This window comes from Colossoma macropomum, unplaced genomic scaffold (assembly GCF_904425465.1).
Source record: "Colossoma macropomum unplaced genomic scaffold, Colossoma_macropomum, whole genome shotgun sequence".
NCBI classification, from domain to species: Eukaryota; Metazoa; Chordata; class Actinopteri; order Characiformes; family Serrasalmidae; genus Colossoma; species Colossoma macropomum.
Window position 1 is genome coordinate 5507791 of NW_023494789.1, and position 27720 is coordinate 5535510.

Genomic DNA, 27720 nt, shown 5'->3' on the forward strand with positions numbered 1-27720 from the left:
AAACAACATCCTTTTGATAACCATTCCATAACGCACCATTCTTATACTGTGCAGTGCTGACATAGCAAGATGTTATGGATGTTACAGGAACGGTACTTTCTCATTTCTCAAATCAGTTTCCCCTTCTTTTTCCTGTGCATTCCTTTTCTCCACAAAGTGTGGGCCTTGTGGAGTTTGGTGCTAAATTCTGTCAGCAACATGAGTGGGTGACTCTTGCATGCCAGATGAAACTGTTAAAGGTAATGAAAGAAGGAAGGAAGAATACAGTGAAGAGGAAAAAACTAAAGCGGGGGAAATGCAGGGTAAAATCTTGTGAAAGTGGAAACGAGAACTTTGAACCCAACCCAGCCCGACAAATATTTGAGAAATGACTTCCAAACATGACATGAGCAGTGTGGTCCCTTCGGGTTTGGAAAAATATAAAAAGCCCCTTTACCTGCTCATTGGGTTTTATTGTACAATACACAAAAGTCAGAGACCATCCTTCATTTTAAAGACCAGTCAAAACAGACTTTAAGTACAATTTCTTCATTTTTCAGGAGATATTTCTGAGAATACATAAGATAATCCACTTGCATAAGAAAGGAGAATGTCAAAGGAAAATAAGTGACAAAACCAGAGTTCCCAAAAATGATTGAAATATGTTGAGAAAAAGGGAAGCTCAACCGTCCAAAAGCCTGTAGACCACCAAAACCATCACCATCAGATAAGCAGCTCTTAAAGCTTTCATCTTTGAGAGAGAGGAGAAAATCAAGCTCCAATTTTGCTTCAAATCGAAAAAAATGCACAGGTGTTTCTGTCCGTCCTTCTACTGTGAGAAGACAACTCAGCACTATGGGTCTGAAGGGTGTGTAGCTGTCAAGAAGCCCTTACTGAGAAAAGGAAACAGACAAAAAAGAAGCTAATGTGCAAATCAAACAAAGAAGCTGCTGGTGTTCTCAGAACAATGGACTGACCACCCCAGAGTCCAGACCTCAATATCATTGAATGTGTTTGGGATTATTTGGATTGTGAGATGCAGAACATTGAACCAACTTCTGTGACTGAACTTTGTAGGTGTGGAAAAACATCCCTGCATCCCCTAAAACTTATACACTGTAAGCCTGGATAAGTTGAATTTACTTAAAAAAATTGAGGAAACCAGTTGCCTTAAAAAAGTGAAGTAATGTGTAACGAAAACTTGAGTTAGAATAACAATAATTTTTGCGTTAGGTTAAGATAAACGCATGTTTGTGCAACTCATAAATTACTAATTATTTTCATTTAACATTTTGAAGTTGCAATTTTATTATATGTTTCATGAGGCATTAAGATTTTTTTGTGATATCAACCACTTTGCCAAACACCCAAGGGTTAACCTTTAGCGTGAACGCGGTCACTGACCAACACAAATCCCCAGTCATCAGCAACGAGAATGATAACCTTCACTTTTAGCCAAAGACAGGCAGCTGAATAAAACATAGATGAAAAGCATACGGCTGAGGAAAGGCAGCCATTCCTGGGTGGAATGAAAGCACACTGACGGTGAGTAAAACAAATGGAAAGAAACCCAATATGCAAATAGATGAAGCCAGGAGCCAATGGGAAAGATATATACGTTTTATCCAATAAGATTGTGTTAACAAAACAAACATGTAACTGTATTTTACAGCTTACTTAGTTCCACTCAGTTTCACACATTCGTTCAGCAGCTTTAAAGGGAAAGAAACAATTAAAACCAACAGAAATGCCATCATTTTTTTGAATGTGGGATTTCAAAGCTGCCATGGCAATAAGTTAATTTAACTCAAAAATACCATTTGAGTGTACAAAATCATCAAAAACGTTCCCTTAACTCAAAATTGTTGAGCAATGTGTGGGATATACTGAGTTTTATGTGCAACCGACTTAATTTATTTGAGTTAAAACAAAATACGGCATTAGATATCTGAAAAAGGAGTCACTTTTACCAATTGTTTTGTTGAATAAATGAGTAAATTGTTTTGTTAAATAAATGAAGGGGGCTCTCTGACTTGTTTGTGGTACTGTACTGTGTGGGGAAACGTGTTGAAATGACTGTTAGTGGATATCAACTGTACACTACAGATATGGCACTTAGAGATTAGGTTAAAACACTGGAGAATTCCTTTCATTGAGCTCTCATGGCTTCATATGCACTCTAGGTTTGTACCACTTCGGAACCTCATTCAGGAAGCACTGACATACATAACAAGCCATTGCTGCAGCAGCCGTGCAAACCAAGCAGCCGAAGGAGGATCCTACAGCTTCTTGCATTTCATGTGTACAAGCCTTGCGTGCTGTGTGTCCTGCCCTACACAGCTTACGTCATGTCTCTCTCCCATCATGCCCCTCTGCAGGTCCTAGCGCCACCAACCTTATCATAGGCTCCATCGCGGGGGCCATCCTGATGGCAGCCATAGTGCTGGGGGGGACGGGATGGGGATTTAAGTAAGAGCCACACCGCATGCTTCTTACTGCCTGCCTGCCTGGAACAGGCTAACATATACACACACACATGTATACACACACACACAGCCAAAGCACACACACACACACACACACACATACATCAGGGCCTGAGCTTCTGCTACAGACAGATTTTTTGCTATTGCAAATAAAGTATTTGGACCCAACTTAGAAAGATATGGGCAAAAACATTTGTCTTTACATTCTTAAAAAAAAAAGAAAGAATTTAATTCTTAACATTTAATTCAAAGTAATGTTTGCTATGTCTTTTGGGACCAAGTATCATATTAGTAACAGTAAACTATGGGTGGGCAATATGGCAAAAATATCATACAGAGATACGTAAGGCATGTCCATGATACACAATACATGTCTCAATATTTTGACACTAGTAGCCATCAGAAACTATGAATACAACTTTTATTCAGCATCACACATTCTGTACTGCACTCAAAGCAGTTAAACAGAGCTAATTATGTTCCCTTGGTAAAGAAACATGGGTAACACTTTATTTGGACGATCCACTGTAGATGCTTTGTAAATGGACAGTACATTTTTAAGTAACATTCAACGAAATATACAGTAAATGCACCTGAACTTCAAGTTCAGTGTAAAAGAGTTTACTGAATCTATCCCTAACCCTAAACTTAACCTGAAGGCAAAACCTACATCTACTCCTAAACCTAACTTTAACCATAATGTTGTTGATAATCGACTGAACATCACCAGAAGGTTTGTTAATGAGTTCAGCATCTGTAGAGCATCTATAGGGGACCATCTATATAAAGTGTGACCGAAACATGCAGTTGGTCACTGTTCTTTAACTACTGATGATATCCACAATATGCTCAGAAAAGCTTATTGTGTATAAAGATAATATTATCTACCATTTCACAGTAACCAAAAAACATTGTCATATTGCCTGCTTCTACAGAAACCATTAATTGAATTTAGATATATTAAGTTTATTACAATAAAAAGCATAATTAAGCTATTTAGATTTATAATGAAAGGCCTCTTATTAGGGTTGGGCAATATGATAATAATTACAGTTATCCTAAAAATTTTAAAATATTCCGAGCATTTAAAATATTTGAGCATATTGTGGATATAAGAAGGACTGACCAACTGCATGTTTAGTTAAAAAGAGGCCTAATTAGACCTGTTTTAAACAAATTTAGTGCAGTGCATGAATGCAATGAATAAAAATTATTGTATTCATAGTTTTTGACAGTATTTTAGTGGAGCTTTTTCCTGTTCCAGCTTATCAGATCTCAAAAAATCTTAATACTGTGTTGTATCGACATCTTGACATATTGTGATGTTATATTTTTGCTATATGGCCCACTCCTACCTCTAATGAAGTCAAGGCATGGTATAGCTTACTAAGCTTTACTTTACAGCAGTTTTTAAAAATTTCCATCAAAAATGTTGCATAATCCTGATATTCATCATTAAATAATACAAAAATGCTAATAATTTCTATAATCAATCACTACATAACTGATTATTTATACACAGTTCATTTATATTCATGCTTTATTCTCTTCCACGAATCATTTAAGATTGGACCCTCAGATAGTCTGTAGCAGAACCTCTAGAAGACTGGCCCGACGCTTGAGATGCATGCGTGCAAAATGATAAAAATAACAGTTATGAATTGATTTGCCAAGTGATGCTATCAAAGAAAAGGAAGTAAGAACCTATTTGAGTAATTTTACTCACTAGCATGAAAAAAATGTGTAAAGTATACATTTAATTTAACCTGTAATATATGAGCATATATGTCTGCCTTCGAAAGAAGTGTACATTTGTTCTAGCAGATGCACTGGATGCTAAAAAACAGATTTTGTTAATGCTTAATGGTTAAGTTTTGGAAATCTTTGCTCTTTTAAGATGTATTATATGAGAACTGATTTTTAAAGCCATAGAATGTGTTCAGGTTAACTATGTGAGAAACAAGAAGTGCAGCAGGGGTTTCTCTAGCCAGCTAGTTTTGGCGATTCGATATTGGTCTTAGGGAGACTTAGCTCACTTCAGCATGCTGGTCTGCACATAGCATCTTGACTGAGGCCACTGAGGGTTTGTGCATGTGGACTGGCACCAATAAGGCAGAGCTAAAACAAGATGCTAGCTATCAAGAGCATTGCACCAAGGCTGAGCTCACCTCATTGGGCGGGAGGGGGAAGGTTTTCCTGGGTTTTAGGGGTGTGGGTTGTTTTTTTTTCTTTTTTTTTTTTCTAATTTTGAAGGGGAGGGGATGACGACTTTCTTACTCGCTCTCCTCGCCGTGATCTCTCTCTCAATCCCCCCTCCGTTGTCTGAAAGGGTGAGAGTATGAGCGAAGAGGGGTGGAGGTTGTGTTGTAGGCAGCCTTTGTACCATGGCTGGCTGCCACGCCCTCTTTACCTCCCGGAAGGCCCTGGGGCCCCCAGAAAACCTAGAACAGAGCAAGACCCCTCACCCCCCACCCGGACTCGCCCGACACTGCTGCCTTTACTGCCTGCTTCACTGAGACCTGGTACAGACACACTGCGCTGCACTGCACCGCACCTGCATGCTCCCCCTACCCCACCCCCCCCTCCCCCCCCCCACACTCAGCGATAAGTGGCGTCTCCCGCCTAACCTCTCTATGGACAGGTGCATGTTAAACTGCTGGGATGCCCCACATCAAGCCACACTACGGGGAGATTGTGTCAAACCCCACCCCCCTGTCGTTGTCGTTCTTGTTGCCTTTCTTGTCGTTCCTGGTGGTATCGTCGTCGTTCGTGTTGTGGGTGTGACATCCTGTTCAACCCTCAGTGTTGTAGACTGTTTATTCCCTTTTTTTGTGTCGGTGTTCTCTCCCAGGAGGTAATATTGTTTTTCCATATCTTTCCGTGTCTTTCTAACACTCACTCACTCGCACCGAGTGGAGGGACGCTTCTACGTCCGCTCCTCTTGCGAAGGGGAACTGCTGGTATCCAAGGCAACCCAACAACATTGTACAGTTAAATAAAATTGTAAAAATTTGCGGACAGCGATGTGTTAACTCCTTTAAATCAGGATTGAGACTTAAGCACTATTTGACCTGGATTAGATTTATCAGAATACGTTTGCTACCTTCTAAGGAATCTAACAGATTCATAATGGATAAAATATACAGTCCATAATCAAAAATCAGAGCTGCATTTTGCAACAGGTGCCACACTCACTAGACGTATCTGGGCCTTTTCTGAAAGTCCTGCACTCTTTTTCAAAGTCCACACTTCGGTGACATCACTAATGTGTAGATGTGGAGGCAGAAGACTTTGAGGGTGCTAGGTTTAAAAGTGTGCATTTGGGGTGTGTTACACAGGCTATATGGGTACTGTAGCCAGCTAAATTACTCGTTTCTAATGTGCTTATCTACTGTACCTAATTTGCTTATTTATGTCAACATAGATTTCCAGCATTCAAGCAATCTCAATGGCAATTTAAATTAATAAAAAAATTTTAGCTTGCACCTAAATATCTTCTTCACTACCTGGTCAGACAGCTGTAAACCAACCCCTGCTCTCTGATTGGTCCTAGCCTATATCTCAAGAAATGTTGGGTTTGCATTAATGAAGTTGTCACCAAAAGCCAAACTGTTTGCCCAGAGAGGGCACTCATGAGTGCCCCTTTGGACTGCAAAATGAGACATGGGACAGCCTTGTGATGCTGTCCTTGTGGGTACTTGCAAATGAGGGCCGTAGCTCTACAAGTACACTAAATTGGATGCAGCCATTACGTCACTGAAGGCTGTCTGATTTTGTACGACCCTACGGATGCGTCTAAAAATGTACGCACTTTTTCTGAGAATTCAAAGAACTCAGTGGCATTTGAAAATTAGATAACGTAGATATGATTTAAGACATTTTTTAAAAAAAGACTTCAACTATAAACCATTACAAGAACTTAATCGCAGCATTGGGTACTTGCTGTTCACAATGCTTACGCCAGTAAGCCATGAAATGTCGGTATAGCCTACTTAATAATACTCTTAATTCATTCTCTCCTATTTTGGCCGCAACCTTGACTGTGAGGCTCGACCAATACCGAAAAGCAAGACTACTAATGCTAAGGGATCTGTAGTTTTAGCCAGTTACAGCCATTCATTCCAGAATTATTGCTGTCACACTGGTAAAAACGATGAACATTGCAGATTCTTACCAGATTGAATTATAAGTTTTGCTGTTAATCACTGTTGATATTAAATTGCTGTTAAATTATAGTGCCTCTCTTGGTAAATCTAATTTAGCTCAAATAGGGCTTTAGACAAGTAATTGGTGATTTGCTTTTATACATGGTGGTTGCTGGGTTGCCTGGGTTCAGCTGTTCAGTGTCCCAAGAGGGCAGTGATGGTGTATGTTAATGGTTCTGGCATTGCCTGCACTAACTTCCATATCTTCTGCCCCCCCTGCATTTGCCCACACCACCAAGAAATGTCAAGAAAAGACGATACGATGCCAATGCCAGCGCTATCTAGAAGAGGACTCGAGACTGCAGCCTTGCCTGGTGTCCCATGGGTTTTGACAGCGAGCTACCTGCTGGACTGTACCCTCTCCTGCTGCTAACAGCCAGTTAGCATTACTTGAAAAAAGAGAAAAGGAAAACAAGGAAGAGACAAAGAACAATAGATTATTTTTCACCCAAAGTCATGCACCCGACGCCTGCCCAAGACCCTTGTTCTCTTACACGATCTTTGACCCATCACCTCGATGACCAGCCGTGGGTACTGCTTTCCCGCTCCGATCATCCTGACCTTCCCGTTTTTAAACTTGGCATGATCAGCCCTGGCTATGGCACTTGCATGGCAGAGGAGGGTCACCAACTCAACACAAAAAGCTAAAAACGAAGAACATAATTCTATAAATTTATAAATTTAGAATGATATAAAGAAGAGCAAGTTGGAGATGAACCTGCATTGAATATGCTGCATCGATCATAGAACCAATGACAGGTGGGACTCCCCTCTAGTGGTCTCAAGGCCTGAATGGGCCTAGGCTGCCTGACCTCACGGAAAAGACTCATACCGTATTGAGACAAAAGACGAGACTTTGGTCTCGTTGTCTCGGCTTCATTTTACACGGACATAGATTTAAACTGCTTTTTCTTTCCAGTTTTAGCATGTTGTATTGCAGGAATTTTCTGCCATATTAATGATAAAAGAGGAAACCAAACAAAGTTAGAATCCAACAATGTGGCCAGCGAGTACACTGTAAACTCTGGCGTAGTCAACACACATATAAACAAGCACGCACACACATACATGCACACATACACACCATTATTTATGCCTGGTTATGTCAATAACTGCTCCCCTTATAACGTCTTATACTGGCTGGGCCTAGTGGCCCTGTAGGACCACCCTGTGCGGAATGTTCTTTCAGCTAAACCGAGAGCTGCATGATGTAATTGCACTGGGGGCGGAGCCCACTCAGCCTGCCGCGCTTCTTAAGGTAACTGCATGTCAAAGGAAAAAAAAAACAATTAACTTTTACTTACTATGCAAAGGGGAAACGTCGCACAGACCCTATGGATCGGTAACCATAGAGAAATGATACCAACTGCACAATTGACTCTATCATGCTACCATTAGGCAGTCTTTTATATGCTTGGCCATGACTACGTTGGTCTTTTGAATAAACTTCTAAATACTTAAAAATGAATGTTTCAAGGAAAAACTCAGCTTCTAAAATTTAATATTTGTTATCATAGTCATATTTGTGGGACAGCAAAAAGCAAAAATACAGTGAGTAATCGGTAGTAGGCTATCGAGTGGACTGGCCCAGTGTCATAGAAGGGGGGGGTTATTTTGGGATTAACCAATAGGGAAGATTTCAGGGGTTTTCTCCACTGGCATAGGCCACTTCATGTCCATTCTCATCACCACAAGCCCACCCCTTTTGCATTCATCTCATGTTCCCATGGAAATATTTACAAAACAATAAAGAGGTTGACAAAAAATTGAGTCTTTTTTTTATCTTTGCTGGTGCATTATTAAAACAATAATAATAATAATAATACAATTAAATAATTAATAAAAATGGTACTATAAACATTTATTAACAAAAAAAATTTAGGATTACAGTCAGCCACATAATTATTGGTACGCTTGGTAAAGATAGAAAACAAACAGTTATGAAAACTTTCTGTGATAAACTAGGTTACACTCAAAAAATCTAACTTGTAATTTAAGTAAATTTATTAAGAAAACAAAAATTAAAAAAAAAAAATTGTAACAAATCTATGCGTCATTATTATTGGCACCACTGTATTTAGTACCACCCTTTGCCAGCATAACCACAGAACTGAACAGCAATGAGTCTTCTCTTGTATTGTTTGATGAGATTAGAGAACACAGAACAAGGAACCTGAGACCACTTTTCAGTGCAGAATCTGTCCAGATCAAGTCATAGATGACTGTTTAACAGCTCTTGAACACTGAAGTGAAACATGGGAACACGCTTTAGTTCCATTTTGTTTAGAATTATTTCTAGGGGGCAATAATTGTGCTGTGTGTGGTTTTGTTAAAAAAAAAAATCCACAAAGACATTTTTATCTTTTTTAACTCATCTTTACCAAGGGTGCCAATAATTATGGAGCCAACTATATATAAAAAATGTTTTTCATATCAGCATACAAAATAAAAAAATCGTACTTCAATCCATGCATTAAAGCGCAGGTATAAAATGCAGTAATAAAAAGCAACTTTTCTGTGTATTTATACAAACAATAAAGAATGACTAAGTGTGGTGCTTGTAAAGTCAATCTATTAAATACAGTACATTAAATTAAAGAATTCCTTTGGTAAAAGACCAAGTGATGTATTTTATATCAACATATAAAATAAATAATTGCGAACTAGGGTACTTGCTGAATCTGACTAAAGCTCAAGCAGGTTTAGCTTAACATTTTCTGAATTTGACAAATGTGGAAAATGATCAAAGAACTGCTGTCAGGAATGGCACCACGTTAAAGTTCTGATAAAGTTCAGTCTGAAGGTTGACAGCAAAGATTTCTCTTTCTGTTCCCTTCTGGTTATGGAACATGTCTTTGCACTTGGCTGGATTCCTGTTGTGCAGTCTGATGACTTTGCTGTATGCAGAGCACCTACACCAGGCGCGCTAACGAACACATTGCTGTGAATTCTCATCCACACGCCTGCAGGACAAATGGAGACTGTGAACAGGAGACAGAGAGTCTGCTCTCGGGCTGCAGATGGTCCTTCTCACGTCATCTAGTCAGTCCAGCTATTTGGAGGAAAGCATGGTTAGATTTAAGTAGACATTAAATAAATGGTGGGATGTGGTTGGTTGATGATGTACGGCCTCTGCCCATGTTTGTGGTGTGATTGGCCAGGAACATCTGTAGACTAGGTGAAGGATCTGACAGAAGTAACCAGGTGAGATACAGAATCTCCAACAGCTCCTGCTGCCTGTAACAGCGCCTCTCTCTGATGAGCACTGGACCCTGGAAGGTGGAAGGAAAAACATTTTTTATGTGTTTATTTTAGTTAGGAATTGCTGACATTTTCTCTTCTATGTGGATTCGTCGCTGTTGTTCAAATGAAAACATCAACAGAACACACTTTTGCATATTAATGCACAGATTATCTGCTAAATTTAATTGAAAATAAACTATAAAATGTGGCCTGTGCAAATCGTATAGCAAAGTTAAGATTTTTTGTTTTTTAATAATATAATATCGAAATATAGAAGAAAATGCAATATTGCATATGCATATTGTAGCAAAACTGCATATTTGCATATGACTATATAAGGGTTTTTGGTAACACTTTACTGTAGGGCACTGTTCATAAGGCTACATAACACCCACATAAGCTTGTCATGATAACTGACATAACCCTACATAAATGTTTATACATGCTTATTCCAATTGGCATCATTTGCTATGAAGGTCACATTTACCAATTTTGATCGAAGTTAGCTAAAGTAGCCTTTATGACAGATGATGCCTATTGGAATAAGCATTTATAAACATTCATATAGGGTTATATCAGTCATCATGACAGGCTTATGAAGGTGTCATGTAGCCTTATGAACAGTACCCTACAGTAAAGTGTTATGGTATTTATGTTGAGAGAGATTTCTTGTGCATTTTGCACACTGAAAAATGAATGCATTGGATTTACTTGATTTGAATGCACACATAACTTACACATTAATAAAACACGGCAGTATCTTTCAGGTTAGCTACTTTTAGCAATAGCTGTGCTGATGTTGTATCTTTTATTAATGTGTAAACAATGCGTATATTTGAATCAAGTAACTTTGGCGCACCACTCAAAAATACCTGCACTCAGCCTGTGCACTTGCCTGTGGGAGCGGCTAGAAGGAGCGCACCCTTAAGTCTCTGCACCAAGTCACAGAGCTCCTCTTCTTCCTCATCTGAGTTTTCTGTCCCAGAATCCTCCTGGGCGGACCCATATGAGGGTGGACTTTCTGTGATAAGCTCCACCCTCTCAAGCTCTGGCTCCTCTGCCTCTTCTAAAGCCTCTTCTTCAGGCTCTCCAACAAGCTGCACCTCCTCTTTCGCCTGTGTTACCAGACCTTCCATAACATTTAAACCCATATGAGCTTCCTCTTGCATCTGATGAAGAGCGGCATCCTCCTCTTCCTTTTTCTCCCACATCCTCTCTTCTTTCTCCTCCTCCTCCTCTCGCTCTGGCTCTCCCTCTTCAGCCACGGAGCCGCGGTGTGAATCTGTACTCTCGGACGCTGTCCGCTGTTTCTCACTCGTGTCATCTCCGTTGTGTTGCTGTGAGGGAGGTGAGGGGGGAAGTTGTTGGATGTCAGGACTGCCAAATTCACATCTTCCTCTCATACTCAAAGCCTGTGCAGGTCAACACAAAGGATTAGTTCAATATTTAACCCCTTAAACTGCAGTTATGCTATTCTGTTATTAATCCATTAATGTCCATATTTGAATTGTTAGATTTCTGTTGTTCCATATGTTATCTGAGCTTGCATGAACACAAATCAGAAGAACTGGTTCAAACTTTATGACTAAAAAGTGAGCTTTTATCCCTTAATCAGCCCAGACCAGTGCCTGGGTTTGATTCCCTGGCTGGGGGATCAGGGTCCTTTCTGTGTGGAGTTTGCGTGTTCTTCCCAATTCTGTGTGGGTTTCCTCCCACAGTCCAAAGTCCATGCAGTCAGGCTAATTGGAGATGTTAAACTTCCTCTAGGTGTGAATGTGTGTGTGAGGGTATACACCGATCAGGCATAACGTTATGACCACCTCCTTGTTTCTACGCTCATTGTCCATTTTATCAGCTCCACTTACTATATAGGTGCACTTTGTAGTTCTACAGTTACAGACTGTAGTCCATCTGTTTCTCTGCATACTTTGTTAGCCCCCTTTTACCCTGTTCTTCAGGGGTCAGGACCCCCATGGACCCTCACAGAGCAGGTAGTATTTGGGTGCTGGATCATTCTCAGCACTGCAGTGACACTGACGTGGTGGTGGTGTGTTAGTGCGTGTTGTGCTGGTACGAGTGGATCAGACACAGCAGTGCTGCTGGAGTTTTTAAACACTGTGACCACTCACTGTCCACTCTATTAGACACTCCTACCTTGTCAGTCCACCTTGTAGATGTAAAGTCAGAGACGGTAGCTCATCTGCCGCTGCACAGTTTGTGTTGGTCATCCTCCAGTCCTTCATCAGTGGTCACAGGACGCTGCCCACAGGACGCTGTTGGCTGGATATTTTTGGTTGGTGGACTATTCTCAGTGCAGCAGTGACACTGAGGTGTTTAAAAACTCCAGCAGCACTGCTGTGTCTGATCCACTCAGACCAGTGCAACACACACTAACACACTACCACCACATCAGTGTTACTGCAGTGCTGAGAATGATCCACCACCCAAATAGTACCTGCTCTGTGAGGGTCCATGGGGGTCCTGACCACTGAAGATCAAGGTAAAAAGGGGCTAACAAAGTATGCAGAGAAACAGATGGACTACAGTCTGTAACTGTAGAACTACAAAGTGCACCTATATAATAAGTGGAGCTGATAAAATGGACAATGAGCGTAGAAACAAGGAGGTGGTCATAATGTGTAACACCGTTCCCACAGGAATACAGTCCTACAGATTACTTCCAGTGAACAGCTACACTGTGGAAGTGGTTTACCAAAGCAAAATTACATATTATAAAATACATATTGTATTTAGTTTAACTTGAATCCATCAATTATGAGCTAACATTATTGCCATAAAAAAACACGTAGTTTGCTGTGAGATTTCTTTTGTGCCAGATTGTGCCTTTTTTCTGTAACTGCAACTGATTACTTAACGCCAATACATGCATACTACTCAACTCTGCTTGCATGCAGCTGTAACTATTTCTAATTGTAACCATGACAGGCATCGTCTCTCTCATATCCTTTCTGTGTATCCACTCACATGTCGGATTTGTTCCAGCTCTTCCTCCAGCTGTCGGTTGTGATGGTTCAGTGCATCCATGGTGGTCTCCAGCTCTGCACACCTGTCCTCCAGAGAGTCGTGCTCTGACTGTGCTGCTACTTTCCACACCTGAAACTCTCTCTCCAGCAGCCTGATGATCACACAGAGACACAAACACTTTGAAGCAAAGTTTGAAGCAAACACGCCTGGTCAAATTACATGTTTTGTTAAAGTGAAAATAAGTCAATTCATCCTCTTCAGGTAACAAACTTGTGCCGTAATGTGCCATAACTTTTGCACAGGCCAGATTTTATGTTTTATTTTTCCCCAATATGTTAAACTCTGCAAATAAACAGTAATTGTGTATTAAAATGTGTTGGAATTTATTTCTGTAGAGGATGTGTTAACTTATTTTCACTTAGAATATCATCAAAATATGTAAATTGCCCAGTCGTGCCCACATTTCTGCATATGACTGAGTTTTGGTGATTTGGAGACCCCTCTGGTGAAAGTGTGTAAATGCATGCTACATGTTGCACTGAGCAAATGAATCTGACGATTGCAAGCGCACTGAAAGAGTATTAAGAGACCTTATTCAAAACTTCGTGAGGGATGCATCTTCTGAGGAAGTAAGTGAATTATCTACTATTTTTATCATATCTTCATCAGTGTAATGTTGATTTTGCATTTGAGACCTAAACATCGAACTGGATCTTCTTTTTGAGCCTGCGTGAGTGACGTTAAGACATGAAGACATGTGACGTGTCCTGAAAAACTCCTCCTAATCTGGACACCTTTGACTTTTTAAATGACTGTTTCAGGCTTTACAGGGTGATTAGCAGCAGCGCACACACATCATATTTTAACATGTTTTTCTTCTCATCAGACCTAATTATGCTACTTCTTTTAATTTGAACAAAAATCTTACATAGTGTAGCTTTAATTGTCAAATATAACCCTTGTATAAATGTGTTCTAGATATTTTCTGCATAAACCTCAAAGACCTATATGTGGGCCCACACTTTCATGCCTAAAATACTAAACATTAAATACTAATATCTAAGAATTACGCAATAATACATAAGAGAGTGCCTTTAGCCACTTACCTACGATTGCAGAACCTAGCTAATATCGTATGATATAGCGTAATGAGTGCATTATTACACCAGTCTCATTACTGTTTATTATTTTCAATATATGATTTAAAAATAAGAAGACTGTATGGTTGTAGAAAGGGTGAGAACTCTAAGAACTTGGTCAGAAGTTCTCGGTGGCTTAGCTTGAGCTACAAAGCTGGACCCCACTTATGAACAGAAAGAGGACTGAAGAACAGGGAGGAGATGGGCTGGTCGTGGGGGCGAAACCTTTGTTACAAGAAATGCAAGGTGAAGGAAATTTTATAGGACATTAGACTGGAAGGAGGAGGAGCTTCATGATTATTGATTTTGAGATAATGATGACATAAAAAACTATGATTTTGAGATAATGATGACATAAAACTGATTAACAAGAATGTGTATGTATGCACCAAAAAGAAAAATAGCTCTAAAATATGCTAAATGTGTTACTACACAACAGAAGTGGCCTAGTAGCCTAGCCTACTAACCTAGTCTAGTTTAACTGCACACTCCCCAGTGTTCATTTTCTAAAATAGAAATTGAGTTGGGGAGGGGGTGGATTGGGTCCAGTGCAGTTGTTGGGCGATAATGGTATGCATGGACTGCCTCTCAGCCAATCACAGTGCGACCAGCTGTGGTATAACAATAACTGAGCACTCAGTCTTACATTTAGATTTTAAGGGGCTAAATCAAAAACTTACCATTTATCTCTCTGCAGGTCCCTCATGGCCTTTTGCGTGATGCTTAGGTCTTTTTGAAGAAGAGATGTTTTCCTCTGTAAGAAACCCAGATACAGTTGTCCATATCAGTGACGGTCAGAAAGTGCTGCTGGTATGTGAAGCCATAGACGTACCTGAGGCTGTGCGTCTGGCTCGTCTGTCTGCAGGGCTTTAGACTCCACTTTCATCTGCAGAGGAGGAGAATCAGAGGGAGGAGGAGGAGGAGGAGGAGGAAGACCTCCAGGATCACTGGCACACTGCTGCTGTGGCTGCACTGGAAAGTAAGTACTGAAAGCAACGAGAACAACTCAAGGAATGAACACGCCACAAACACCCATAAACATACACAGATTTTATATACCTGTGCTGTGGTTCTATGTCAGATCTAGCTCTAAGTGCCCTCCTCTCCACCTCTCTCCTGGTGTAGCGCCTGGGCAGAAGAGCATGACGGGCACTGGACGCCAGCGATGCCATTGATTCTTTCCACGAGGGCTGAAGATGAAGTATAACATATCATAGATATGCAGGAATTACAATACTGTGCAAAGGTCTTAGGCCACTAGGGGGCCTGTAGAAGAGGTTGATACAGTAAAAAGTAAAGCTCAGTAAAGTTCTTGCTATGTTGTGAGGCTGTTAGTAGAACAGAGCACATCTGATTTAACCTAATATAGTATTGATTAGCTGAAGCAGGTATCAGATGGTAACTAAAAATACTGGGCTGTCTCAAGGAGCGATTTGGAAATGGTTACGCTAGTGCACTGATACACATGAAATCACGATCTATTATATTTATGTTTATTCTAATTTTAACAAATGAATGTTTGCTAATCAGATAAATAACTGTAAATACAACCCCACTTCCAAAAAAGTTGTGATGCTGTGCAAAATGTAAATAAAAGCAAAATACAATGATGTGCAAATAATTTAAACCCTATATTTCATAGATAGTAGTACAAAGACAACACATCAAATGTTCAAACTGAGACATTTTATTGTTTTTTGAAAATATATGCCCATTTTGAATTTGATGCCATCAACATGTTCCAAAAAAGTTGGGACGGGGGCAACAAAAGGCTGGTAAAGTTGTGTAATGCTAAAAAAAAAAAACCTGGTGGTTGATTGGCAACAGGTCAGTAACATGATTGGGTGTAAAGAAGCATCCCAGGGAGGCTGAGTCTTTCAGAAGTAAAGATGAGGAGGGGTTCACCACTCTGTGAAAGACTGCACAATCAAGTAGTGCAACAATTCAAGAATAACGTTTCTTAACATAAAATAGCAAAGAACTTTTGCTTTTCATCATCTACGGTTCATACTATCATTAAAAGACTCAGGGGATCTGGAGAAATCTCTGTATGTAAGGGACAAGGCTGAAAACCTATGATGTTTGGGCCCTTTAGGCGGCACTGCTTGGGTTCAGGAACACTTCTGAAAACCACTGTCTGTGAAAACAGTTAGTTGCTGCATCCACAAATGCAAGTTAAAACTCTAAAACACAAAGAAAAAAACACATATAAACAGGATCCAAAAATGCTGCCACCTTCTCTGGGCCCGAGCTCATTTAAAATGGACTGAGGTAAAGTGAAAAAGTGTCCTGTGGTCTAATGAATCAACATTTGAAATTCTATTCTGCATTCTATTTTTATTTACATTCTGCATAGCGTCCCAACTTTTTTGGAAATGGGGTTGTGTAATTTTAGGCTTTTACACTGTACTGTACAGATGGGATTATGTGAACGGTAAGGAAATGGTCATAAAGTTCTGCATGAATTTGTCAAATGTAGTTTTCTGACCTGAGTGCAGTATTCCAGAACTGGATGGTACGGTTTATGCTTTCTTGTGCGTGTCTCAGTGAGGAAGCAGTTTTGGCAAAGGTGCACATTCAGACACTTTAGGCAGCGATACCTACAGACAGATTACACTCAGCAGAGGTTAAGAGATATGTACACACTGACTAATATATCCTGACATACTTGCAAAATTAAACATTGTTTTGCTGCCCATGTGCTTTTTGCTAACGCCACTTATCATGGCTACCTCAAAGCACCTATTCCTCACTCTGGATAAGAAGTGTTACAAGATATAACAATTATGTATTATGTGTTTACCTTGCTGCACCTCTTTCCTGCTACACATGTAATTATTATGGTATAACGTAGTTTAATACCGTGGCCCTTTATGTGACAGACTAAGGTTTGGTTCCCTGCCTGGGAAAGCGCACCACGCTATACCCATAACAGTCCTTACGCAACACTACATTCCACACCTCTGTAACATGATTAAACTGTAAGTCACTTTGGATAACAGCGACTGCCAAATATAGGAATGTAAACGTATTATTATTATTATTATTCTCAGTGATAGTAATAGTATTAGTAGTAGTAATATGCACACTTCAAGAAACCTAGACACATAGATACACATAACACAAAGGGAAATATGCACATACACACATTAAAACACACTCATACCTGAGGCCTGAGATGGGGAAGGCCTTGCAGGCATGGCAGCGGACTCTGTGCAGCACAGCCTCGCTGACTGACAGCCTATAGAGAGTGGAGAGCCACAGCAGAAGACGAGGCTCCGACTGCAGCCAGCTCACAAAGTGTTCCTCCCCTACACTCGCACTAATCACCTAAAGACAATAACAGAGTGTATCTCTGTGTACTTGTTTTCATACGTTTTCAGGACAAGAAAAGGGGTAAGCTACTATGTCAGGGACATGTATAGGTACTGATGGACTGAGAAGAGTCCACCAACCAAACATATCCAGCCAACAGCGTCCTGTGGGCAGCGTCCTGTGACCACTGATGAAGGACTAGAGGATGACCAACACAAACTGTGCAGCAGCAGATGAGCTATCGTCTCTGACTTTACATTTACAACGTAGACTGACAAGGTAGGAGTGTCTAATAGAGTGGACAGTGAGTGGACAGTGTTTAAAAACTCCAGCAGCACTGCTGTGTCAGATCCACCACCCAAAGAGTACCTGCTCTGTGAGGGTCCATGGGGGTCCTGACCACTGAAGAACAGGGTAAAAGGGGGCATATATATATATATATATATATATATATATATATATATATATATATATATATATATATATATAAACATATGGCACATATTATGGTATGTGTGTGGGCGTTTGTGTGTATAAGGAAAAAACCATACTCCATTAAAGCAGGAACGGACTGCAGTCTCTGTGTGTCCAAAAACATGGTTTTCCTGAACCACTGCTGGGACCTTGAACAAACAGCCAAAATCTCATGTTAAACTTCAACCAGTAATTCAGAATTATCATGTCTCATATCATGTTGTCTGCTGATCTGTTCTTATTCTTATTTTTCACATGCCATTTTATAAAATTCACTCTTTCATGCCAGAGAAAATAAAGAGCCAGGAATAGCAAAACACACCAAATTCATAAACTAAAGCTAGCAAATCTGGCCTTATTGCATTTCGGCCTCAGACAGCAAGCACATAATTATTCTACCTGGAAAGATCAACTATGAGTTCTACACACAAACCTGGCTGAGGTCATTTAGCAGCACTCTGAGGCCACCGTGGCTGACCGAGCTGCTCTCAGTTCCCTGCCTCGCACTGCAGCTAACAGCTAACTGGAACAGAGCTACAGGAAAAGCAGAGCATGCCACATGATTCAACTGCAAAGACTGCAGGTCACTAACAAGAGCAACAACCACACAGGACCCTGTGTGAGTGTCTGTGTAAATGTAAGTGAATACTGTGAGTGCTGACCTCTGTGTTTGGCAGAGAGAGTGTCTCCTGAAAGGACAACTAGAGCAGCCTCCACAGATCTGAGCAGGACAAAGCCAGTCTCCTCTCTACACCAGAAATACAGTATATAAACATAATAAATAGACATTTAATTACACATACTATTCCAGGGGTCACTCAATTTAACCCCTTAGCATTTCAAGCTTGTTACACACAAAAGCTTATTAGTAACTAAAGGGACTTAAGTGCAAACTGGTTGAGCTGTTCCTAGGTTATAGAAGCTCACTGGTGGACAAATGGCCTGTTATGTGTATGGAATCCACATGAATATAAAAATATATTACATCAACACATTTGCTCACATACAGTGCACCGTCAGTCAAAACAGCCATAAAGTACACGTTATTCATTTTTGAGTGTCAGGAAAAAAGCAGGAAATGTATATTTGACTACCTCAAAAACTCAATATCATATCATTTTTAGTATTTAGTTTGTTCACATCATTATTTAGTAGTACTTCTTTTCTGGAGACTTGCTTTCAGTTTTTCAAAAAAATCTTCAGTGATTTTATTTCACACCTCCAAAGTTTATTCTGCTTCACACAATCCAAGTAATTACAGATTTAGATTCATCAGTTCATAAAATGTTATTCCACATCTCAGATGTCCAGTTTTGGTGATATAGTGCAGAAGAAGGACGGACAGAGACATAGGAACCTTTTCAGAGAGGAGCTTGACTTTCTCCTCTCTCTCAAAGATAAAGGCTTTAAGTACTGTTTATCTCATGGTGACAGGTTTGGTGGTCTTGCACGGTTGTTAGAAGCTCCATTTTCTCTGTAGCTTTTAATCATTTTTTGAATACAGATTTGGAGTTTTCACTTATTTTACTTTGACTTTTCCTTCCCCCCTACTAAAGTGGCAGCAGGGTGTGCCAAAGAAAAGAGTGGACAAATTAAATACTGATAGACTTGATATTATATTTAGTCGTTGAGGCTTCTGTGTAATTTTCTGTTAAATATGTTTCCTGTGTTAAATAATTTGTACTTAATGACTGTTCTGGCTGGTCTCCGACTTTTGTATGGTATTGTATGTCTTTCAGTTGGCTTACCTTTGGCCATATTTGTTTCAATGTAATATATTTTATGAATGTGAAAATAATATATGTATATGAATCAAGTAAAATTTCATTGCATCACTTTTTTCAGTGTAGTGGTGCAGACAACAACAGAAATGGAGCACAAATTAAAGAGCACAGAATAAATGAGGAATAAATAAATAAGTGATGTGCCCATAATTGGTTACCAGATGTGGGTTATTATTATACATACATTATATTAGGTGCACACGAGCAAACTAGTCATGAGTGAATACACAAAACAAACGGAAAAAAAGATTTCGAGTGTGGTGGTTGCACTTGTGTTACGTCAACACAACTGCTAAATTTCAGTTTACTGCTACACACTACAACATTTGAGTCATATCAATTCAAAGCATTGTTGTCAGTGTCGTTAGACAGCTCTTCTGACCTGTCGTAGAGTTTGAAGAGGAGTCTGGTGGTCTGTTCAGTGGCCTCTGATACCGCCTGCTCTGGTAGTTCCTGTAAGACGCCATGGAAGAGCTGCTCTAGACTCTGCCTCAAGTTCTGCTGGGAGAGACTCACTGTGGGGTCCCCCGAACCCCCCACAGCACGGAGAACGGGGCCGCAAGTCCCGGAAAAAGACTAAATGCACTGGACAAAAAAAGTACAGTGAAAATATAATGACTTACGTGTGTATGTGAGTAAGCATATAAGGCTTTTCTACTGAGCGCCATTAACAAAAAGACATGCACAACATTTTATTTATAATGTTTATAATCAAATTGTTAAGATATAAATAAAGTAATTCAGAGCGGTTTGATGTAAAAAGCTCCATTCTAGGGAAACAGAGTCAGAACTTTTCACAGTGGTGGTGATGGGAACCAGACGTCTGAAGAGTTCAATGTCTTTAAAAGCTTCATCGCAGAAAGTTATGAAATGGTTATGAATACACCGACTGATGCCTTACTGATTACAGCAACTTACTGGCTTGTAGTTGCATTAGTTTCACAATAATTTACTGCATTCACTGTAAAAAGTGGCTCATCAGATCTACCTTTAAAAAATTGCTTCACGTAGTAACAAGTAAATTAACTAGTTTTATTCAACCTAAATAAATACTTTGAATGAATGACTCTTTTAATCAATGTAATTTTGAGTTGAATAAAACTAGTTCAACTGCTTGTTTCCACATGAAGTAATTGTTTTAGGTAGATCTGACGAGCCACTTTTTACAGTGTATTACAGACAGTTTCTTTTTGCTTGGCAATAACAATAAACAATGACTTTTTTGTGAACAATGTTAAATATTGCAAGACAATCCAGTGTAAAACTTTAAAAGTCTTTAAAAGACCAAATTATTTTTTTTATTTAAATGTTTATGACTTTTTAACACTCTGCTGTTGTTATATCCAATAACGCTGTGCAGTGCACTGTGCCCTTGATTTAATCAACCCTACTAAAAATTAACACTGCAAAGTCTGCTAACCCTGAGTATCTGGCAACCCTGTGACTGGGTTAAAAGGTTGCTCTGCTGCAACACACCTTACAAGAAACCATAAGGCATTTCCACCTGAGCCAAAAGTGAAAATAAAAGGCTCTGACTTGGAGGAAAACTAGGGGACGGACATTTCTACTGCTTAACCTCAACCTCATAGTTATTTGCTGTGTTATTACAGAACTTATCTTAGGATGAGTTTATTTCACAATAAAATGATGAATACAGTATTTTACTGTGAAAAAATGTGCAAAATATTGTGAAATCCTGGCAATAATCAGAGTAAAAGTATATATTGTTTGTTTTTTTTTTCAGATTATATGTTTATTATATATTTATTTATTTTCAGAACACAATCACTGGTGGTTTTGGGTGGTAAATAATCTGGCTATATTTCTGTTGTAGACATTATGACCTCTAAGCTGTGGAAACTATGCTGTGTATACATACTCAGATATGAACTCACTCTGGCATAGCTTCTGTAAAGAGCGAAGCTTCAGGGCAGCACGATAAACTACAGGACGGACCTCATTCAGACCCTCTTCAGGACAGAAGCAGAACATGATGAAAAAAAAGCAGAGCCACAACACAAAGAAACATCCGTGTACACCACCTTAAAAAGAGGGCACAGCACATCCTGAACTATAAAGCAGTCAGCACACTGAAGACTCACAACTCACCTATTCCCTCCAGATCCATAGTAGTCAGCTGTTGAATATTAAAACATTGTTTAATGCATAGGTTTTACACAATGGTGACACAGACATAGTTTGAAAGTGTGACCTTTCAGTGCAAGTAACCTGGTACCATAGAAGCAGCGCTTTAGTTAAATGTAATGTTGCTGCCATTCAAGAAATGGAAAAATGTCTCACTTTCAACATCTGATATGTGTTCTATGTTCTACTGTGAATAAAATATGGGTCTATGAGACCCAGAATCATTGCATTCTGTTTTTGTTTACATTTATTCACATTTTACACAGCATCCCAACTTTTTTGGAATTGGGGTTGAAAACACAACACATGTTCTCACATACACAGCATTAAAATTGAATGTTTTATGTATTTGTTGTTGTTGCTTTTGGAGGCTGCATTTATTCTTTACAAACTCTAGACTTTTTTTCCAGTACCTTGATTTAATCAACCCTACTAAAAATTAACACTGCAAGTCTGCTAACCCTGAGTATCTGGCAACCCTGTGACTGGGTTAAAATGTTGCTCTGCAGCAACACACCTTACAAGAAACCATAAGGCATTTCCACCTGAGCCAGAAGTGAAAATAAAAGGCTCTGACTTGGAGGAAAACTAGGACAGACATTTCTACTGCTCGGTAAGATTGGTAAAACAGACAAACTAGTGTTTATTTACTACAAAAATAGTAGTGTAGGGCACTTGATGTACAAGTGAAAATAACTTAACATGCCCTTCTCGCCCTTTGCTGTGTGTCTGGCTGATTTTACTCGAGCTCCTCTCGTTTACTTTAACAGCAGTCGTGAAAAATGAAGTGAAAACAGTTTTGAAGTAGTAAAGCAAGACTTCCGAGAGTGGTTTAATGCTCCAACTCTTTCTTTTTCTTTGAGTTAGCCTACCTATCACCTAATCGTTATCACTTCGCCGTGGTCATGAAGATGTCTGTCCTACATGCAAATAATAATAAATAACTTACCTCAGAGCAGTAGCTGGCTAACCGTGCTAGCGTCTCCTCTTCAGCTTCACCTCGGATTGGTGTTTTTTTCTGGCTGTTTGCTGGCTGGGCTTCTACCAGCAGGTCCATATGAAAGGCTTGTGTTACTACTATTACTTATTTATAAGCAGTTATCTAACCTGGGTTAAAACAGAAAGAATAGTAACCTAGTCTTCTTTCTGCACACCTGCACAAATGGTCTTCACTGTTCCGTAATGAATACCCTGAAAATAATTACTGTAGTTTTATTATTAGAGGCTATAAGGTTTCTACAGTGTTGTATAATACTTTCATAATAATTTATAATGAGTTCACTTCCGTGTAATATTTCTACACTGTCTTGTAGTAATCTATAATACCCTGGTTTTATATATCACCCAGGTAGCAGACAGTTTTGGGCTGATTCTGGCTTTCCTATGTGAGTGTTGGCTGACTACCGGGTAGATGTTAGGCATGCAGGCCAGAACAGGCCAGACCCTGGACAGCTTCATACCATTTTGCCTTGTGTCTCCATTTGTGGGACAATTATGGTGTGAATGTTGTGGACCAACAATGTAGTTGGGCCAGATTTGGGCCATATCCTTAGTTCTTCTCACTTTACAGTGTGAGAGCCATATACTGGGCCAGAACAAACCAACGATGTGGCCCACAAGTGAGCCAGACAAATTTTGCTAACTGGGTAGTATTAGATATTATGGTAGTAATATAGTAGTACTTTCTAATAATGAAGGAATTTGTTGTAAGAAGCTTATAATAATCTTCAGTCTAATAACTATATATATATATATTTTTTTTTCAATTAATAACTATGTAAAAACTATTATTATTAATAATATTATTATTATTAATATAACATCTTGTCCTTGTACAGTCATGCAGACTCTACGTGACAAGAAGCTCTTCTTCATCGACACTCTGTCTGCAGATGCCAGCTTTGTCTTGCAGCATGCTGAGCAGAATGAAATCATCACTAAGCGGGAGTACAACAACCTTAACCACCCTAACCACACCCAGGAGAACATCATCATTAATCTTCTGGACAAGGTGATGAACAAGGGGAATGAAACATGTCTCAGATTCCTACAACTACTACAGCATGAACAGCTGCAGGACAATTTCCCTGGGCTTAAGGGGCATTTCAGACCTCCACAACCAGCACTAAACGAAGGTAAAACCACACTGTGAGGTCACTCATTCGGTAGCCATGATGCCATGTTTTTATCTGTGAATTTGGCTGTAATGAAACTAACACATTTTTTTCTTTCAATCTGACCCTTAGATAGTCCAGTCAAGCCACCCGATGAGGTAATTTTAAAATACAGTGAATTTCATAATATTGTTTTCTTTGCTGTTACATTTACTATGCAAGAGAAGTGCATCAGTTCAGGGTGTCAACAGAAATGTGTACAGGGTTCTGAAAAAGTATTTGCCCCTCACTTGATTTCTTCTATTATTGCTTTATATAATTTGTCTCATTTAAATGTTTCAGATGATCCAACTAATTTTAATATAAGATGAAGACAACACAAATAAAAAGAAAAAGCAGCTTTTAAGTGATCTTTCCGTTTATTGAAGATAAAGATTTATTCAATACCTATATTACCCATGTGAATAAGTGATTGCTCTCTAAACCTAATAACAGGTTGTGTCACCTTTGGCAGGAACAACTGCAATCAAACTTTTGCGATAACTTTCTGTGCGTCTTTTACATCGCTGTGGAGAAATTTTGGCTCATTCTTCTTTTCAGAATTGTTTTTATTTGGCTACATCAGAGGGTTTTTTTAGCATAACCTGCCCGTTTAAGGTCTTGCCACAGCATCTCAGTGGGATTCAGTCAGGACTTTGACTCAGCCACTCCAAAACCTTATTTTGGCAAGGTGGACTTGCTTGTGTGCTTCAGATCATTGTCCTGCTGCATAACCCAACTGCGCTTCAGCTTTAGGCCACAAACTGACGGGCAGACATTCTCTTTCAGGATTTTCTGATAGAGAGCAGAATTCATGGTTATGACAAGTCATCAGTTATGACAAGTCATCAGTTATGACAAGTCTGCCAAGCCCTGCAGAAGCAAAGCAGCCCCAGATCATCACACTACCTGTTTGACTGCTGGTGTGATGTTCTCATGGTGGAATGCAGTGTTAGTTTTACACCACATGTAACTGGACCCATGTCTTCCAAAAAGTTCCACCTTTGACTCATCAGTCCACAGAATATTATGCCAAAAGTCTTGGGGGTCATCTAGATGCTTTTTGGTAAATGCAAGACAAGGCTTCATGTTCTTTTTGGTCATCTGTGGTTTGCGCCTTGCAGCTCTCCCATGGATGCCATTTTTGTCCAGTGTCTCTTACTGTAGAATCGTGTACATTGACCTTAACTGTGGCAAATGAGGCCTGAAGTTCTTTAGTTGTTTGTCTGGTTTCTTCTGTGACCTCCCAGATAAGTTGTCATTGCACTCCTTGGAAGGTTCAACCCCTGTTCCAAGTTCTCTCCATTTGTGGATGAAAGCTCTCGCTGTGGTTTGTTGGAGTCTCAGACCTTTAGCAATGGCTTTGTAGCCCGTTCTAGACTCGTAGATTTTTATTTACTTTGCTTCGCATCTGCATCAAGATCCCTTTAGAATTTGGCAGTTTTTTGAGAGTTTCTAGCCTGCTTGTGTTATCTTTGTCTAATTTTAAAAGCTTGGTTTGATGATCTGAAACATTCAAGTGTGAAAAATATGCAAAAAAAATGAAGAAATTAGGTAGGGGGCAAATACTTTTTCACAGCACTGTACATTCCTAAAAGTAATTATTCATTTTTAAAGAACTGTAAGAACAATGTTTCAATACAGAAAATTCTCCATTGTTGTTCATAGATCAGTGAATACAAGATGTCCAGCGTTCCACGTGGTCTCTGTGTGATCATCAACAATATAGTTTTTAAACAACAATCATGCAACAGGATAGGATCTGAAGATGATGAAGGTTAGTAATTTTGTATCTTTTCTGGTAACCACATTATCTGGTAACCACAGCTATATTACTAGCTTGCAAATATCGATGAACGAGTTTTTATGTAGAGTATGACTTTATTAAACAACAGAACACAAGTGAGGTAATAAAATAATAACAGTCACATCAGTTTATAATCCTTCTAAATCGACATTGTTAATAGAAAACTTCATACTGATCTTTTGTGTCACTGTATCTCTCTTGCATAGTATAGTAGCCTAGGAAAGTTATTTTACAGCAAAAGTGTCATGAATTACCTTTGAACATGATTCAAAGTGACATACCTCTCAGATTAAACGATGAGAAAAACAGCCTTTTCTATTCTGTCCTACAGAGTCTCTTGAAAAGGTGTTCCGCTGGCTGGGGTTCACTGTGGAGGTGCACAGAGACCAAACTGCACAGCAGATGAAAGACCTCCTGAAGCAGCTCAGTCAGAAGAACCATGAAGGTGACTGTTTCGTTTGCTGCATCCTGAGCCATGGTGGTGGTAAAGGGGTGCACGGCACTGATGGAGGTGTCGTCCCCAGTGAGGACATATTCACTCCATTCAGTGGAACCTCCTGCCAAAGCCTGGCTGGCAAACCAAAAGTGTTCTTCATCCAGGCCTGTCGTGGGAAAGACTATCAGCGCCCAGTTAAAGTCCAGGCTGATAACCTTGAAGGAGATGAAGCAGCAGAGGAAGCAGTGTTGGAAACGGATGTTGTTGAGATGTTCACCATCCCAGATGATGCAGATTTCTTTGTGGCGAGGTCAACCGTTAAAGGCTTCGTCTCATTCAGGGACATACTTTCAGGCTCGTGGTTCATTCAGTCTTTGTGTAAGCAGCTGGAAACGTACTGTCCAAAGTAAGTATTAAACAACAGTGGCACTGGCCTACTGATATAATACGAAATATTTTTTTCATCAATGTGTGTTTTTTTCTTTTTTTCAAGGGGTGAAGACATCCAGTCTATCCTGCTCTGTGTGAATGAAGAAGTCAGTAAAAATGTTTCTTTTGGACCGCAAGAAGAAGTGGACGGCAAACAGATGCCAGTCCAAAAAGTGACCTTGAGGAAGAAGCTGGTGTTCCGTGTTCCCTAGCTAGAACAACAGTGCCATAATACCACAACCTGTCCATAATGGGCTCTGTTTATAATTCTGTTCTGGACAGGTCTACTTTTTTCTGTTATGCCAGTCCGTTTTCTTTATTTCTGTTTTGAAAAAGGGGTAAACAGGGAAGCTAAAATGAGTCATTAGCGTCTAGTTTGGTGCGGCTTTATACTATATCTGTTCTTCAGAATTAGTATTTAGATGTTTTTCTACAAATAATCCCTGGAGTTAACTGGTTTTGGTTTTACATAATAAAACGATGTACTGTGAATTGACTTATGAGCAGTAAATATGTGAAAATATGGGGGAACCATTTTCATGCAAAGAAGTAATTAAAAATCACAATTTTTAATATTAAAAAATTTGTCTTTAATTTCTAACATATTTTTTCTCCATTGGACCAAATACACCCGAAATAAACTGACTGATTGCCTCTGTATCTTTATGAAATCATTTTTAAACATTAGATTATTTTATATACAGTACTGTGCAAAACTTCTATGCACCTGAGAAAATTATATTTTAAAGCTATATACTGGGGCAGTAAGTAATTATTTGCTCAAAAAAACTAATATTAGCATAAATGTAAACAATATTAATATAATAAGGAGTGATTGTATGGATGTCAGTGTGTTTACCTAACCATTTACTAACTTCTCCTCTTGGCAGCACAGCATTATTCGTAGTTATCATCCAATACCTGGTTTGGCTCAATCCTTCATTAAATTAAGGGTGGTAATGGATTTTAACAAATCTGTGTGCTGGCTGGGAACATGGAGGAGAACTCGAGTAGGAAAGCTCACAAGATATATATATTTTTTTAAAAAGCAAAAGTGTCTCGCTAGTTTTTACTGCATTAATGTTGATTTGTAATTATTGTAATGGTAAAGGGTTTTAAACTATTTGCTTAAGTCTTGCA

General features: G+C 39.3%; 3 protein-coding genes across 4 annotated transcripts in view; 2 read left to right on the top strand and 1 right to left on the bottom strand.

Moving 5' to 3' along the window:
* Positions 1-8437, top strand: part of adam23a (ADAM metallopeptidase domain 23a) — a 31555-nt gene extending 23118 nt beyond the window's left edge. Inside the window, exons 25-26 of the mRNA XM_036569852.1 lie at positions 2358-2448; positions 6910-8437. Of these exons, the coding sequence (XP_036425745.1) occupies positions 2358-2448; positions 6910-6955 (137 nt within the window). The 3' untranslated portion in view covers positions 6956-8437. The remainder of the gene's footprint in view (positions 1-2357; positions 2449-6909) is intronic.
* A 1399-nt stretch (positions 8438-9836) lies between these two features.
* dytn (dystrotelin) lies at positions 9837-21742 on the bottom strand. The gene is given in 15 exon segments (XM_036569853.1): positions 9837-9942; positions 10809-11325; positions 12899-13049; positions 14718-14791; positions 14870-15023; positions 15097-15227; positions 16526-16637; positions 17204-17367; positions 17904-17975; positions 18260-18360; positions 18489-18574; positions 19993-20165; positions 20167-20195; positions 21506-21580; positions 21720-21742. Coding segments are annotated over 15 exon segments (1956 nt in total). The 5' UTR covers positions 21739-21742; the 3' UTR covers positions 9837-9844.
* A 513-nt stretch (positions 21743-22255) lies between these two features.
* Positions 22256-27699, top strand: LOC118807773 (caspase-8-like). 2 transcript variants are annotated; one of them, XM_036569854.1, is made up of 6 exons: positions 22256-22368; positions 23594-23890; positions 24002-24027; positions 25577-25685; positions 26047-26557; positions 26645-27699. In XM_036569854.1, the coding sequence occupies exons 2-6, from the start codon at positions 23596-23598 to the stop codon at positions 26790-26792; spliced, it is 1089 nt and encodes a 362-aa protein (XP_036425747.1). In that variant the 5' UTR covers positions 22256-22368; positions 23594-23595; the 3' UTR covers positions 26793-27699. The 2 variants fall into 2 exon arrangements, with proteins under 2 accessions (XP_036425747.1, XP_036425748.1); XM_036569855.1 differs by having other exon boundaries at positions 22258-22373.
* Positions 27700-27720: the final 21 nt, after the last annotated feature.